The sequence below is a fragment of the Vombatus ursinus genome, unplaced genomic scaffold (genome assembly GCF_900497805.2).
Source record: "Vombatus ursinus unplaced genomic scaffold, bare-nosed wombat genome assembly UNPS02014832.1, whole genome shotgun sequence".
NCBI lineage: Eukaryota > Metazoa > Chordata > Mammalia > Diprotodontia > Vombatidae > Vombatus > Vombatus ursinus.
In genome coordinates this window covers 2837523-2852561 of record NW_020954610.1, presented here as the reverse complement: position 1 = coordinate 2852561, position 15039 = coordinate 2837523, and the positions used below count along the sequence as shown (strand labels likewise).

Genomic DNA, 15039 nt, shown 5'->3' with positions numbered 1-15039 from the left:
ATTCCTTTTATTCTAAAAGTACAAAGTTATTAAGACTGGAGAACAGAAAAACCTGTGTGATTTTAAGATACAACTACAAGGCATAGAAGAGTTACTCTTAAATGGTTAACAAATCAAAAATTTGCTTAACAACCTGATCAACCCTGGGTAAAGTGAACACTGACATCCTGGATGTGATGAATAGAGGAATTAATTCTTGAAGTCAATATAAAATTACACAGTATTTCCACTTAAAAGTCAAGGTAAAGTAGATGAGCGAAAGAGAGGAAAAATGCAAGGCTTCAAAAAACCCAGGATCATAAATTTTCATTTGACTTTTAAGGCAATTGGGATGAGAGCCATAGCAGAGTTCTCAAGATAATCCAAACACCATTATTAAGATAATATTTACATAACATTTCATAACTTACCAAGTGCTTTACCCAGATTATTCATTTGATCCTAAAAACCCAGTTAAGGTATTAGGTATTCTTTCCAACTGACAGATGAAGAAACTGAGGCTCTGAAGAATTAAGTCAAGGTCAAACTATTCATCAGGAGCAAAGCCAGGACTCAAACCCAAAACTCAAACTCAAGTCATCTAGCTCTAAATTAATACCTGACAACCTGCCTCACTAATGAGAGATACTGATGAAGATCCGAGAAAACAATAAATATGTATGTTCCTTCTACTATAGTGCAATTACCTCACATATTTTAATTGCATTATTTTCATGGTATATAGGACAGACTGGCAGGGAGAATGGACTGAGAAAAGAGGTATCAGTCAAGGAGGTTATTATGCATAAACTATAAAAAATTTGGATCCAGAGTAAGTGTGGCTATAGGAAAAGGAAAGAAGTTCCTTAGGCTCAGATGCTACAGCTGACAATTTCATTCTCCTTTTCAGTCTGATTTAGAAGAGACTATATAAAGCCTTTGAAATGGACTGGGGTTCATGCTATAGCCATACTTAGGCATAAGCTCTACAAGTAATCCTCCTTGCTGGTGGACCTGTTTCCATCCTGTTCTTCCTGCCAGTGTGTCTGAGATACCATGAAAACATTCCAATTTAAATGATGTTTGAGGAAGTTGTGTTGTAGTAGAATCTCTTTCATCATATTATTTGATATGTAGAACAATTTTTATAAAGTACTATTTTAATATCAGAAGACCTAAGTTTTAATCCTGGTTTTCCCAGTGACTTATTTTGACCCTCAATATGTCATCTAACATTTCTGAATCTCATTCTCTTCATCTGTAAATTAAAAATGACTGGCACAATACTACAGATATATAACCCTACACTCTGTTCTTCACATTCTCAACTTCAAAAGTAACAACCATGCAACGCAATAGTATAGGGGCATCCAAATGTTCTAAATGAGGGCCAGAAAATGTTAGAAAGTGTTCTCTCTTAAATAATCTGAGGGAAAAACATTTTAAATAGACATAGTAAAAAGTGGCTATAGTAGAAAGATCACTCTTAAAGACTCAAATAATAAGTTGAGCAAAAATAATACAAGAAAAGAATGATTGGATTAATTTTTTTTAAAAGGCAATTGGGGTTAAGTGACTTGCCCAAGATCACACAGCTAATGTCAAGTGTTTGGGCTGAGACCGGATTTGAACTCAGGTCCTCCTGACTTCAGGGGCGGTGCTGTATCCACTGTGCCACCTAGCTGCCCCTTGATTAGTTTTTCTAAAATGAAACAAAACTTAGTTAAGGATCTTCACGTGTCAAATGTTTGTTTGTTTTTAACTCCCTCCATCGTTATTTTTGGGAAGAAGGAAGCGTAGGTGGTCCAGACCTATCACTGGGAATATACAGAACCTCCAGTAAGAAAACTTCCTCTACTAACACAGACTGGCAACTATTCTCAAATTTTAAAGTCTTAGAAACTTGCTTGTGAAGCTGAAAAGTAATTTGCCAGGGTTGCAAAGCTAGTGTGTCCAAAGGCTGGACTTGAACCCAGTTCTTCCCAAGTTAAGGCATGCTTTTGCCCATCCATATGGTAGTCTATTTCCCTATATTTTTCCCAAGTGAAAAATCTACTTTAAGATGTTTATTATGCAATTAATACTGATACTAATAATTTTTGGAAAAACTGTCAAGTCCTCCCTAATAAGGAAAAGAGTGTGTGGACACAGGTCTTCAGACAATTCAAAAAAAACCCCTTAAACCAGTTAATTTTCATGCTACCTCATTCGCTTCACTCTGCTGCTGTTCTTTCTTTTTTCTTCTTTTTTCTTTCTTCTTTTCATTTGTGGTTGGTTTGTTCCCCAAAGTTTGGGACTTTCCAGGATTCCGACCTCTGCCCTTTCCAGGCTCAGAATCAGAACCACTGCCACTATCTACTTGCAAGAGGGCGAAACGAGAAGCAGTAGTGGGAACAGAACTGATAACAGCTGAAGCCATTGTAAAGATGACTCTCTTAAGAAAAATCTATTCGAGAATAATTCCTGAAAATGAAAGATAAATAAAAGGAATCAATGTAACATGCTCTCCAAGAAGCCTGTTTTTCCTTACCAAAAGTTTAGTTAGCCCAGTGTTAAAATACACACACAGACCTGTTCGTAAGTTATGTATTAAGAAATCACTAAAATAAGGAATTAATGAAACAGTAGCATAAACTAAAAACAAAAATCATAACATCTGCCATAATAATTAGGGTATGGAAGGGTTACTACCACAGTTGTACTTAAGTAGGTATTTAAATTATGTCTTGAGTTGAAGCAAATATATTTTTCTAAATACATTCCTCCCCAAATTCCTAGAAAATAAGATGGATCTGCTTTCTCTTATAAACACTTATAGTGCATGTTAAAATGTTATCCATTTCTAGAAAGAGGAAAGAATTGCAAATTTTGAAATAATTTAATAGTCATTCATCTTTACAATACTGTAGTTAGGAAGATGGGTGACAGAATTGTGTATTAGTCACTGGACAAACACACACATATACACATTTGTGAGGATATGTTTGTGTGTAAGCACATATACTGTATGTAGTGGGGAGGGGGGAGAGTTTGGATAAACGGGTTAGACTGCAGGGGTGGGAAATCTGTGACCCTGAGACCACATGTGGCCGCCTAGATCCTTAAGTGCGGCCTTTTGACTGAATCCAAATTTTACAGAACAAATCCTTTTAATAAAAGTACAGCTTAATAATAGCTGGAATTTACATGGAATTTTAAGGTTAACAAAGTGCTTTATATGTTATCTTATTTGATCCTCAAAAACAGCCATGGCAGGGAAGATACCATCACCCCCATTTTACAAATGGGGACAGTGAGATACAAAAGGTTAAGTGAATTGCTCGGAGTCACACCGCTATTAGGTGCCTAAGTCAGGATTTAAATTGCAGTCTTCTTGATTCCAAGAGTCTAGCCTTCTATGAATTTTGCCACCTAGCTCCAGGTCATGGTGTAAAAAAGATATTGAAAGACACCCAGAAGAGGGCAATCAGGATGGTGCAGAAGTTCAAGTTCAGGCTGTATTAGCAGTGGTTGAAGGAAATGAGACATATACACACCTTAAGTATAAGAATATACATAATGCATTAAAAAAATCAATACCAAGCAATTTGTTGAGGAGGCACTAGCAGCTGGGGGGATCGAGCCAGGGTCATGTAAGAAGTGGTATATGAGTTGGGTTTTGAAAGAAAAAAAGGATTCTAAGAGACAGAAGAAGGGAACTCATTCCATTTACGAAGAGATATACAAAGGCATGGCAATGGAATATCATATGTGAGAAACAGTAAGAAAGTCAGTTTCCCTGTAATGAAGTATATGTGAAGGGGTATGATATGGCTGGAAAGGTAGGTTGGAGCCAGGTGAAAGACTTTAAATGCCAACAGAGAAGTTTGTATTTTATCCTAGTAGTAACAGGAAACCAATAGAACTTAACAAGCAGAGGAGTCACACAATCCTGTGTTTTAGGAATATCACTTTGACAGGTGTGTGGAGAATTAAATGGAGAAAGAGGGACTGGAAGAAGAAGACTAATTTTGAGGCTACCGTAATAGGTGAAAAGGATGAGGCGCTGAACTAGGGTAATGGCTAGTTGACTGAAGAAAAAAGCAACTGAAAAATGTGGAGATAAAATCAGTAAGACTTGGCAAGTACACATAGGGTAAGGGATAATGAGTAGCTGAGGTTGACTCAGGTTTAAAATCCATGTGAATCCAAGGATGGTGGTGACCTTACCAGAAATAGGGAAGTTTGGAAGAGGGAGACATGGAGGGTGGCGGTGGTATGGAGAGGTACAGCAGAGAATAATGAGTTCTGTAAGGGATATACTGAGTTTTATATGCAAGTAAAAGTAATTTGTTCCTCTTGTCCCTAGAGAGAAGAATTAGAAGGAGCAGAAGTTCCATAAAAAGGCAAATTTAGTCCTGAAACAAGAAAAATTTCTGAGAAAGGAAAACTATCCAAAAATACGTGGGACTGGAATCCAGGTCTTTATTACTCTAAGGTCAGACTTCCATTATACAATGCTGTATCTCTTAATTAGGTCATTTTGCACCTTTCTGAAGTATTCTGTAGGGAGACACAATTAAGGATCTTTAAGACCTAAGAATTTTGTCCTAAATTACTTGTCTCTAAAGACAATCTGTATAAATTTGTTGATTAATTTTGCTAAAATGAGTGGTCAGACACAACCTTATGCCAAAATAAAAATATTTTAATTTTAGCAAGAGAAAGATCAAAAAAAGACAACTGTCTTGGTTAGATGTGTCCTGACAATAGAAGGAAAATAACTCTTCTCTTGCTTGTTTTCTTAACCATGGAGAACATCTTTGGACTGGAAAGGATAAAACCAAAGTGGTTAACAGGGAACTAAAGCCTAAAATAAGGAAATTAAATAGCACAGCTAGCTGCTTTCAATTAATTCAATTTACCAGACCTAGAAAACTACATTTGGATGTAGTTCTGAACTGGTACATATGACTGCTAAACTGCTGACCTTTGAAAAGGTACCACAAGACTGGAGATAAATGCTGTCCCAATGTTCAAAAGGCAAAGACAACAATATTCAAACTACTGCATCAGTAAACTTGACATTTTTGGCAAAACACTAGGATATATTAGAGATTGTGAGCACTTTAAAAAAAAGGAATCAGTGATCCCCTAAGAGCCAAACAGGTTCATCAAAAATAGATTAAATTTCATTTTTGACAGCATCACTAGACTAGTGGAACATAGGACTGGCATAGACAAGAAATACCACCTATATTTTAACATAGCGTTTGACAAAAATGAAATCACTGCTGACAAATGTGAAAAATGTGAGTTAAGTTCATAGTATAATAGAATGGATTCAGAATTTTTTTTCGTCTTTTTTCTTTCTGGTGAGGCAATCGGGGTTAAGTGACTTGCCCAAGGTCATACAGCCACTAAGTGTCAAGTGTCTGAGGTCGAATTTGAACTCAGGTCCTCCTGACTCCAAGGCCAGAGCTCTATCCACTGCGCCACCTACCTGCCCCGGATTCAGAATTTTGAATGAATAGACCCAAAGTTAAAATTAATGGGCTAATACAACCTGGAAGAAAGTCTCTAATGATAACCCCAGGGGTCTGTTCTTGGTTACTGGTCTGCATTTTTATTAGTGACAAACTTACCAAGATAGCAATAAAATAAAATGGCATGAAGTTAGCTAAAACAGATACAAAATGGCATCAGCTGCCCAGAACAATGGTTAAATCTAGAAAGATGAAATTTAACAGGGTTAAATTCCTCCCCTTTAATTAAAAAAATCAATTGCACAAAGAAGAGAGAAAGCATGGCTAGAAAATTACTCATGTGACAGAGATTTGGATATTTTAGCTATCTGAACATCAGTGAGACACAGCAGCCTGTCAAGAAAGTTAATAGATTCTTTGGAATGAGAAAGGTATAGTGTATACAACAAGAAAAGTATGATTACTACTACCACTACAACACTCTAGACTGATCAAGCAAGATCTGAAATATTATATTCAGTTCAGTGTGCCATATTTTAGAAAAAACACAAGTAGACTGGAATACATGATAAAAGGCTTAAAGACCATGCTTAATAAGGCTCAAATGAAAAAATTACCGATGTTTTCTCTGGAAGAGTAAAGACATAATGGTAGATCACCTACAGGACAGGCAAAGCAGTCTAACAAAAGTTGGGAAAAGAAGGAGGCAATTTCTGCCAGACAAGTTGAGCCACTACTACCACTCAACCACAACATCCCCCTGAGACATTGACAGAAAAAGCCTAGGACCCTGAATCCAAGTCTTGGGAACAGTAGTGTCCCCTAGATAATTTGTTGTGCTTCCAGCACAATCCTTACAGCCATCTTCCTGGGAAGTAGCCCCCATAGAGAAGTGGCTGACAACTGCTCCTGTAGGTTCTGCAGCAATAGATTACTAAAGACTCAAAAAAGAAAAATTCTTGCTACTAGAGTACTTGGCATTAGCAAATGGTTCAACATCAGAAACTGATATGATTTTCATCAGTGGAAACAACACTGAAATTGATACACTACCATCTGCTGCTACACCGTAAGGACCAAAGGACCTTTTCCTCTCACTTGCAGGTGAAACCTTCTATATATGATGCTGCCCCATTAGAAAGTGAGCTCCTTGAGAACAGAGACTCTTTTATATTTATATCCTCAGTGCTTAGCATATATAAGTGCTTTTTCTTTCATTCATTACAATGTCTGTTTTCAAGTATTTGAAAGGCTATAATTTGGATAAAGGTCAGATTTGTTCTGATTGGTCCCAAAGAGTCTGAAGTCAGCCAGTCAATAAACATTTACTAAGCAACTGTAGGCAGATTACCAAGAAGCATATTTGGGCTCAAAATAAAGGTATAGATTTCTGGTAATTACAACAATCTATCTCACGATGTACTGGAATTCCCAGTTACTGGTCTTTAAACTGAAATGAATGTAAATCCTAATAAACAAAAGCAGAATGTTTGGGAATGCATACTTTAAGACAGTGCCTTCCTGAATGTGAGTTGCTGTCTGTACAATAAAAGATGGGCTTGGACAATGCATATGAGCAGGAAGTCCACATGGCATAGATTATTGAGCCTACAGAGCTCAATATAAAAAAGCATTTTGGCAATTCTAGGTTTTCTTGATGATACTTGATGACTGGTGGCCCAGAGAGAAAGAAGGTCCAGAAACAATAAGAAAAATTCAGAATTGAAAGAAAGAGTTCTTTAAGACAGAGGTGTATAGCCTGTGTAAAATCTATGGGCCAGATGTCGTTCATAACATCATCCTAGGACCAGATTAAAATGAAATTGGGAAATATTTAATAAATAAAAATAAGATAAAGTATAGATAATATTAATATGTAGTTTTCAAAGACATTCACAGGGATCCTTATGTACGGTTTAGGGGTTCCATTTCTATTTGAGTTTGACACTACTGCTTTAATGCATCATTCCATTTGATAAGGTAGTGGTAGTCGTGTCCATGGAAATATTTGAGTAGAAGACAGATTACTACCTAGGAATGTTGACAGAATTGCAAAAACAGTTAGCAAGGTGATTTAGATGATCTCTAAGGTCCCTTTTGAGTTTCTATTCCCTGGGTAGAGCTTTTGGATTAACTGAACAGATACTTTCTGGCTACAGAAAGAGAAGTATCCTCCTTTATGGTAATAATATAATTTTAACATCACCAAGAAGACAATGAGAAAGTATACATAATACAAAAAAGACTGGATTTGAAGTTTTAAGTATCGTGAAGTTAAACCTTGCCCCTGAAACACTAGTTTTTTGACCAGACAAGCCACAATTTCTGTAAGCCTCAGTTTCCTCATCTCTAAAATGAAGCTAATATCTATAATACCTAATTCACAAAGATGTTAAGACCAAGTGAAACAAATTATGTAAAAAACTTATAAATCTGTAAAACTTAAAATGCTACCTGTTGCACAGTCATAAAGAGTTGCACAGAGTACTGAGAGGTTGAGACTTTCCCAGTCACAAAGCCATCTAATGTCAGAGGCTGGTCTTGAACTCAGGTCTTCCTTGGCTTTGGGACAGCTCTCTATTTACACAGACTCTTTTTGCAACATACCAAAATTAATAAGACCAAATTTGGCAAGCATTTTTCAACTCTTACCTGGATAAAAACTAAATAACTACCTATATTTAATACATCACTTTATTTATCTATTTGGAGGAAGGTGGGTGATGCGTACTTAAGTTAAATAACCTTGGCACATCCATCAAGATAAGAGTTTTACTTGAAATCAGATGTCCAACTGGAAAAATGACTTTCTTCTCTGATTGAGGCAGTTGTCTGGTAACATCTGTCCATAAAATTATTTAAGCCAAAAATATCTCTTCTATGAACAGGACTCTGTCTCATCTGAGAGCTTGAGAAAATTCCAAGGTCCTGGCTGAAGAAATTATTGACTTTTAAATGTAGGAATCTTTGTAGCCAGCCGCCATATATGTGGTCCTCCTTATATGCCACATATTCCCCGACTCTATATGAATAAAGGGATCTGCCAGCAGATTTGTGACTTTAACTTAGAATCCAACTCTCTTCCAGATAATAAGTTCCTATAGATGCTTGGGTCTAAAGACATATTTACCAGTGTAAAGAGAAGTTAGGCTCCGAAACTTTTAACAGAATACCTAATTTGCCTTCTGTATATTAACAGTATACTTTTATAATTCTTTAATCAAGAGCTGAGAATATTATCAATAGTAACTCAGATAATTCAACTCTGAACTGCTTGAAGTCTAGTACTGTTAAGTTCATACATCTGGAGAAAATGAGAGATGAGAAAAGGGAGTGGAGGTAGGGGAAAGAAGAGAGGAAGAGAGGCAGGGGAAGGTGTGGGGAAGGAGAAATGCCTCTGATGAACATGTTGACTATTCTTTTTCCCAGAGTTTCTAAGTTCTTTCCCTCTCCCTATATTATGATAGAGAATCAGAAAAAACATACCCAGTTTACCTTAGGTCTCTGCAAAAATACTTTTGCCAAGATTCTATAGCTTAAAAAAAAAAAATGTTGGCTATAACCATGGCTGATTTAAACAGCAATGTTTGTGTCTTTTGCAGAATCAGTTGAAGATGTTATCCAGTATCCCTTACATAAGAACCCACACAATAAATTTCTCCCTTAGGTCAATGCTAGAAAAAAAATCCCTCCAGATAATTTGTGTTTCTCTTTTATCAGAAAATGAGAATGAAGTGCATACATTTCCCATCTTTTCCTTCTTGGCCTGAGTTGCCAAGAAATTAAGAGCTAAATTCTTGCTCAACTTTTATAACTCATTCCAGGTACCTGGCAATAATAACTACTTGTATACTCCTTTTGACTAGTTTTTGTTCTTTTAAAAATTGTCCTATTTTATATACTTAATTTTATAAAGCAATACATTTTTGAGAAGAAACAAGATATAAATTCTAAATAGAGGAAATAAAATATTCAAACAGCTGCCCCAAACACTCATAAACAAGTGAGATTAAGACTTCCAACAGATATTAAACAAAATTATATATGTGCGCACATACATTCTCTATTAAAGTTCTAATGATGTGAAAATAATTTCTTAAAAGGTTATACCATCAGAATGCAAGCTTTGACAAATCCTATACCAAATTGGAAACGTACTAGTAAGCTACATGTCTTTTGTCCAGGGATCAAACAAAGTTCAAATAGTTTTGTTGCCAGAAATGTTGGCCACTAGGTGATAAAATTTTTTGGCTGCATCAATTCACAAAAACAGTCTATGAACGTATAGAATGGTCGCCATATGCACCAGTAAAAAGAATACAAACACTGGTGAAATAGTGAAGCATTTAAATACATAAATATCAGTCTAAGTAAGTAGTGTCTGCTGCCAGCTACACTTTTCAGTGAAGCTTGAACCAGATTAAAAGGTAATTAGGAAATACTTAAAATAAATAAAAATGCAATAGAACATAGATAATGTTCATCTAAGTCAATATCTGGCAGGGTTTTTTATGTATGTTTTAGTGGCCCCTATTTCTATTTGAGTTTGACGCCACTGTTCTAAAGTAAATATAAGATGTTGGTAATTACAATTTAATCTTATCACTGAAACATGAAATTCAAGGAATTGGTAATTTGGGGGTGGTATTACACCCATGTATTTTATTTTCAAGTTTGAAGTTTTCCTAGAAGCATGTTTTCTGGTTGATAATATGAAGGGGGGAACATCTGCAACGTGGAAAAATTTTTAACCTTGCTTTCCAACTAAAATATGTTTCACATACATTCACTCTGCTTCAAGTTTAACAAGTCAAAAGACTTGTTTAAAAAGTGATAAAATTCTTTAAGTGCTATAGGTACTTGAAGAAATATAAACTGAAAGACAATATTTTGATTGCAGTCAACGTGCTAAATTTTAGTAACTCTAAAATTATTCATTATTTTAAATGGACTGCAAATTTTAGAGTTGTTTGGTCGAAAGCATTTCCCCAGAGTCGCTGTTGGAAACAATTTATTTCCATGTCTTAGATTAAATGACTCCTTGAAGCCTTATGAGGAAAGAAAGCCAGGACATGAATGACTGTGTTAGGCAAATGAGGAATAAAATCATGGCAGAAGTCACATTAAAAACAGCTTTCCTTATTGTAATAGGCATACCTAACTCTACAACTAAATATGTTTGAAGTATCAAATGTAAAACTTCAGCTATGGTTATCCATCTAGACTCCCAGAAGATGTCAGGCTTCTGGAATGGCTCCAAACACAAATGCCTCCCCCAAAAATTATTTGGCAGGCAAAGAAGTAGTCATTGAACAAATAGTAACAACAAATTCTGCTGAGAAGAGCCAAGATGACATCGATTACTCTGTGAAAAGTTTAGAGAACTTTATGTAGAAGGGAAAGGTATGCTTTAATTAGTTGGCAAGGTTTATAAAAGGCCTGGCTTTTCCTGAGTATAAAACTAACAGAATATCTAAAAGAAAAGAAATTAAGGAAAAGTGGCAAATGGTTTAATTAGCCATTTGGAAATTAGAACAATAAAGGAGGTGGAAAGCATTGGTCACTGACAACCAAGAAGATGAATGTCAATTTATACAGGATACAGAACACCTGCACTATCCATTGGGGTGAATAGTCACCTCCTCTACATCTCTTTATGGCAGAAGCCTCTTTAAAGTTGGGAGTAGAGGGGCACATGAAGTGCATAAGGAAGTATGGAGCAGGTGGCTTTTTGCTCAGCATCCTTTGAAGATCCAGTGTGCTGCTGCCCAGCAGCACATATTAATCAATACAGTTCAACAGTTTGGAGGGATGTTCATTTTATTTACAAGCTAAGCACTGTTCTGTGACTTATGGGATAGTGAATCACAAACAACACAACAGAATGTCTATCAAAGAAATCAACCCGCAATAAAGATTATAATCTTCCTCTTGTGAAAGCAAAAGAATGAAGCACAACAAGATTACATTAACCTTATAAGAAAATGGACTTTGGGAGAAGATCTGAAAAGGGCAAGCACAGGAAAATGTTAGTGGTTCAGTGTAACACATGTACAACTGAAATTTATCAAATGTTAAGTGTTCATTATATACACCGAACTGTAATAGACACTAGGGATACAAAGACAAAAATAGTCCACACCTATAAGTAACTTATTTTCTATTGGGAAAATCCAAGAACAAAAGAAAATAAAACCCAAAATGCCTTTTCTTTCTCAAATTAACAACTTCATGGGAATCAAGAAAGGCTTTGTTCTTAAAGCATTCTAGGAATTATTTCCTCTATCCAGGGCATGCTTAAATGCAAAGAGGTGAGGAGAATGAATGCTGAATTCTGTGACTAGCTACTAGGTACAGTTACACTAGAATATAAAGTATATTAAGGAGAGAAATGTGAGATAAGGTTGGTATAAAAGAAAGATCAAGTAAGCAGATGGAAAGAGCACAAAAGAAAAAAAACAATAACTGACAACTTTTAGAAATATCAATAAAATGTTTAAACAAACACACTAGAGAGGACTATAAATAGCACAGAAATTTAAATATGGAGGTGGGACCAGCATACACCTGAGTACCAGTCCTCTATTTCTGCTGAGCACATTACTGAATGTCACTTAACTACTCTATATTAAAGACTGTCAATGTCAAAACGTTAGGAAATTCTTGCCCTTAGCAGATCTTAAATGCCAGCAATTATTTTTAACTATAATTACCAAGGCAAGCAAGCCATAGAATTAGTAATCTCTAAATCCATTTATATTTAACTTTTGGAATATATCTGGAATATGTTTTATTAATAATTTATTTTCAAGATTGCTGTGACAATGTTTGTGAATTTTGAAGTGCCATAAAAATGAGTTATTAATAGATTGAAATATCCAATTCTAGATGTATGTTGGAGAAAGTTTAGAAGTGTGCAAAGTTGCAAAAGAAAGCTAGATATTTACTATGGGTGATTCACAATAAATGAGATGAGTATTTCTGGTTTATTTTTTATGGCCAAATTCCTCTATCTCCCACGAAGTTCTATCCTGATGCCCCATCACAATACGAAAGCGACATCAGCCTTTCAAAGGTGAAGCACAAAATCTAGCATGTTGAAAATACCTGGAAAAGACTTGCTGGAGAAAACCCACCAAATAATGAATAATTTTTAACATTGTGGAAGGCACTAATTCATTTTTTAAAATCCATTTCTACAAGAAATAAAATGAGAGGAAAAAGCACTGGACAACTATAATGAAAAATCTGGCCCTGAACAACAGTTGGGAAAATGTACCTTTCTGTGCAGAGACAGGAAACTATGGGTATGGATATGGGTATACATACTGTCAGAAACAATATATTGGATAATTTTGCTTAACTGCCTTTCCAACCCCCCCCCTTTTTTTTTTGTAACAAGAGGTGTCTCATTGGGCAGGGTAAAGAAGGGATATTTTCAGAAACGAAGATGCTATCAAAATAAGATATAAATTGTTTAAAGAAAAAAATTAGCTAAAACTCCAAGAAAATGATTTTTTAAAAAATCATAGGATCAGTATGAAATAAGCCCTGAAGGCACTTTTAGCGCTCTAAATTTGGCTCCCAATGACCCTTTTCCAGCCTTATTTCATCCTCTTCCCAGCTATACACCCTATAGGAGCTGTTTCCCAAATTCAATCACCAGTCCCCTGACTTAGCAAATTTGATCAAACTTTCCCACACCTGGAATGCACTTCCCTCATCATCATCTTTCAAAATCGAGGTTTCCTTCAGGAATGCTCAGACGACATCATCTGAGCATTTCTCATCCCCCCACAATTTCTTTTGTATGATATTTGTATACATTTCCATCCTGCCTGCCTAAAACAAACTCTTTGAAGGCAGGAACTGTTTTCTTTTTTGCCTTCAAATGCATCCTTAAGGTTTAGCACAGTGCCTTGAAAACAGGAGAAGCTTAATAAAGATTTTTTGGATTATTACAGTATTAGTAACCTTTCTTAGATATCAAAAACACCCAGGATTGAGGGATTTAACAAGAGAAAGAGGATGCATGGAGGAAAACGGAATTTCCTATTAATTTAGAATTAAATGTTTTAATGGCCCAAATGCTACATATCATATAATTTTCTTATACCAAAGTCTTGTCAAATAATTATTTAGATCCTGAGGGACATTTGCTGTTAGAAGAATGTAACACCTAAAAGGGTAGGAAATACTTAAAAGTATTTTTTTCCCTTAAAGATGCCTAAAAACCTAGCAAAAATTTTCCAGAACTTCCTTCTTCCAGGGAAAAAAAGTCTTCATCCAAGTCAAACTCAATCAACTGTGGGAGGCAAAACAGCACATCATCAAAAAAAAGTAACTATACCTCATTCGTGAACAAAAGCCAACTTTTCCACTCCTACGGTGTTAACAGGTGCCCAAAATCTTATTAGCACAAAGCAAAGCAAGGAAAGAATCTGACTGGGCTAGACTTAAGCCCAGCATGAAGGAGAATTCAATACCTGAGGAAAAAGAAATGAGTAAAAAACATGCAAACCAATCAAAAACCGGTCCCTCCCGGGGGCTGCCCAGGGGAGAGTTTCCCAGGATGGTAGGGTGGCTCGCAGGGCCGCCGCGGAGAGCCCAGGCACGAAGGCGGGGGAGGCACCTGCAGTGAGGAGCTCGGCTTCCCAAGTCTCCGTGCATCTTCAGGCCGGTGAAGCCAGGGACGGCACCCAGCCCAAGGAGGAAGGGGGCTCGAAACGCAACACCCCGGGAAGGGGAGTTCATCGGGCAACGATCGGCAAAGGGGGGATCACTGGGCAACAATCCGAGGGGGACGCACTGAGCAACAACCCTGGGAGGGCGCAACAACCCCACTCGTGGCAGGGGGTCTGGCGTTGGAGAATGGGGGTATACCTCCGAAGAACTCCCTTCTCTCTTCCCCTTCTTCCCCCAATGACCCCAGGTCAGGGAAGCCCTAATTCATCCCTCTCCTCCACGAGCCCCAGTTTGGGGATGAGAGAAGGCTAAGGCTGCAAGGGGCCAGGCGCCGGCTGGGGGTCGCCGCTTCCCCGGCGGCCTGGGTCGGCCGGCCGCCTCCACATCCCTTCGGGCGAGCTCGGGCCTCGCCCCCGCCCCCGAGTGCTGCCCCAGGCGCCCTTCACCCCAGGCCGACGGCAAGGCTGCGGGGCCTGAGGGGAGGCGGGTTCCTCCCGGCCAGCTCGCCCAGACTCGGCCGGGTCGCTCCTCGAACTCACCGCGTTCCCCTCCGTGGCTTCCCCCGACTCCGTCCTCCTCCTCTTCCTCGGCTAGGTGGCCGCGGCGGCGGCTCCTCGAGGCCGGCCGCGCTGGGCGTTGGGTTTCTGGCTCCTCAGTCAACTGGGAGGGGAAGGGGGCGGGGGCGCGGGCGCGGGGGAGACGGGAGACGGGAGAGCGCGCGGAGCCCGGCGGCGGCGCGAGACGGTCCGAAGCCGGGAGGGAGGGGGAGGGGAGCTCGCCGCTGGCTGGGGGGCGGGGGCGGGGGGCGCCTCTCGGCCCTGCGCGGCACGCGCACTCACTCACCCCAGCTCGCTCTGCGCGCGCCGCGGCGTTTTCGCAGGGCCGCGGAGGGGTGAAGGGGTGGTGTGTA

The 15039-nt window shown here is 38.2% G+C and overlaps 1 protein-coding gene across 4 annotated transcripts in view; it reads right to left on the bottom strand.

Annotated features, from left to right (window-relative positions):
- Positions 1-14756, bottom strand: part of LOC114025898 (G kinase-anchoring protein 1) — a 62121-nt gene extending 47365 nt beyond the window's left edge. For 2 of the 4 annotated variants that reach the window (XM_027839413.1, XM_027839416.1), the window contains exons 1-3: positions 14669-14756; positions 13795-13930; positions 2183-2442 (exon numbers count right to left, since the gene is read on the bottom strand). In XM_027839413.1, the coding sequence (XP_027695214.1) occupies positions 2183-2398 (216 nt within the window). In that variant the 5' untranslated portion in view covers positions 2399-2442; positions 13795-13930; positions 14669-14756. Of the gene's footprint in view, positions 1-2182; positions 2443-13794; positions 13931-14668 lie in introns of those variants that run through there. The other 2 variants (XM_027839415.1, XM_027839417.1) reach the window with 2 other exon arrangements.
- Positions 14757-15039: the final 283 nt, after the last annotated feature.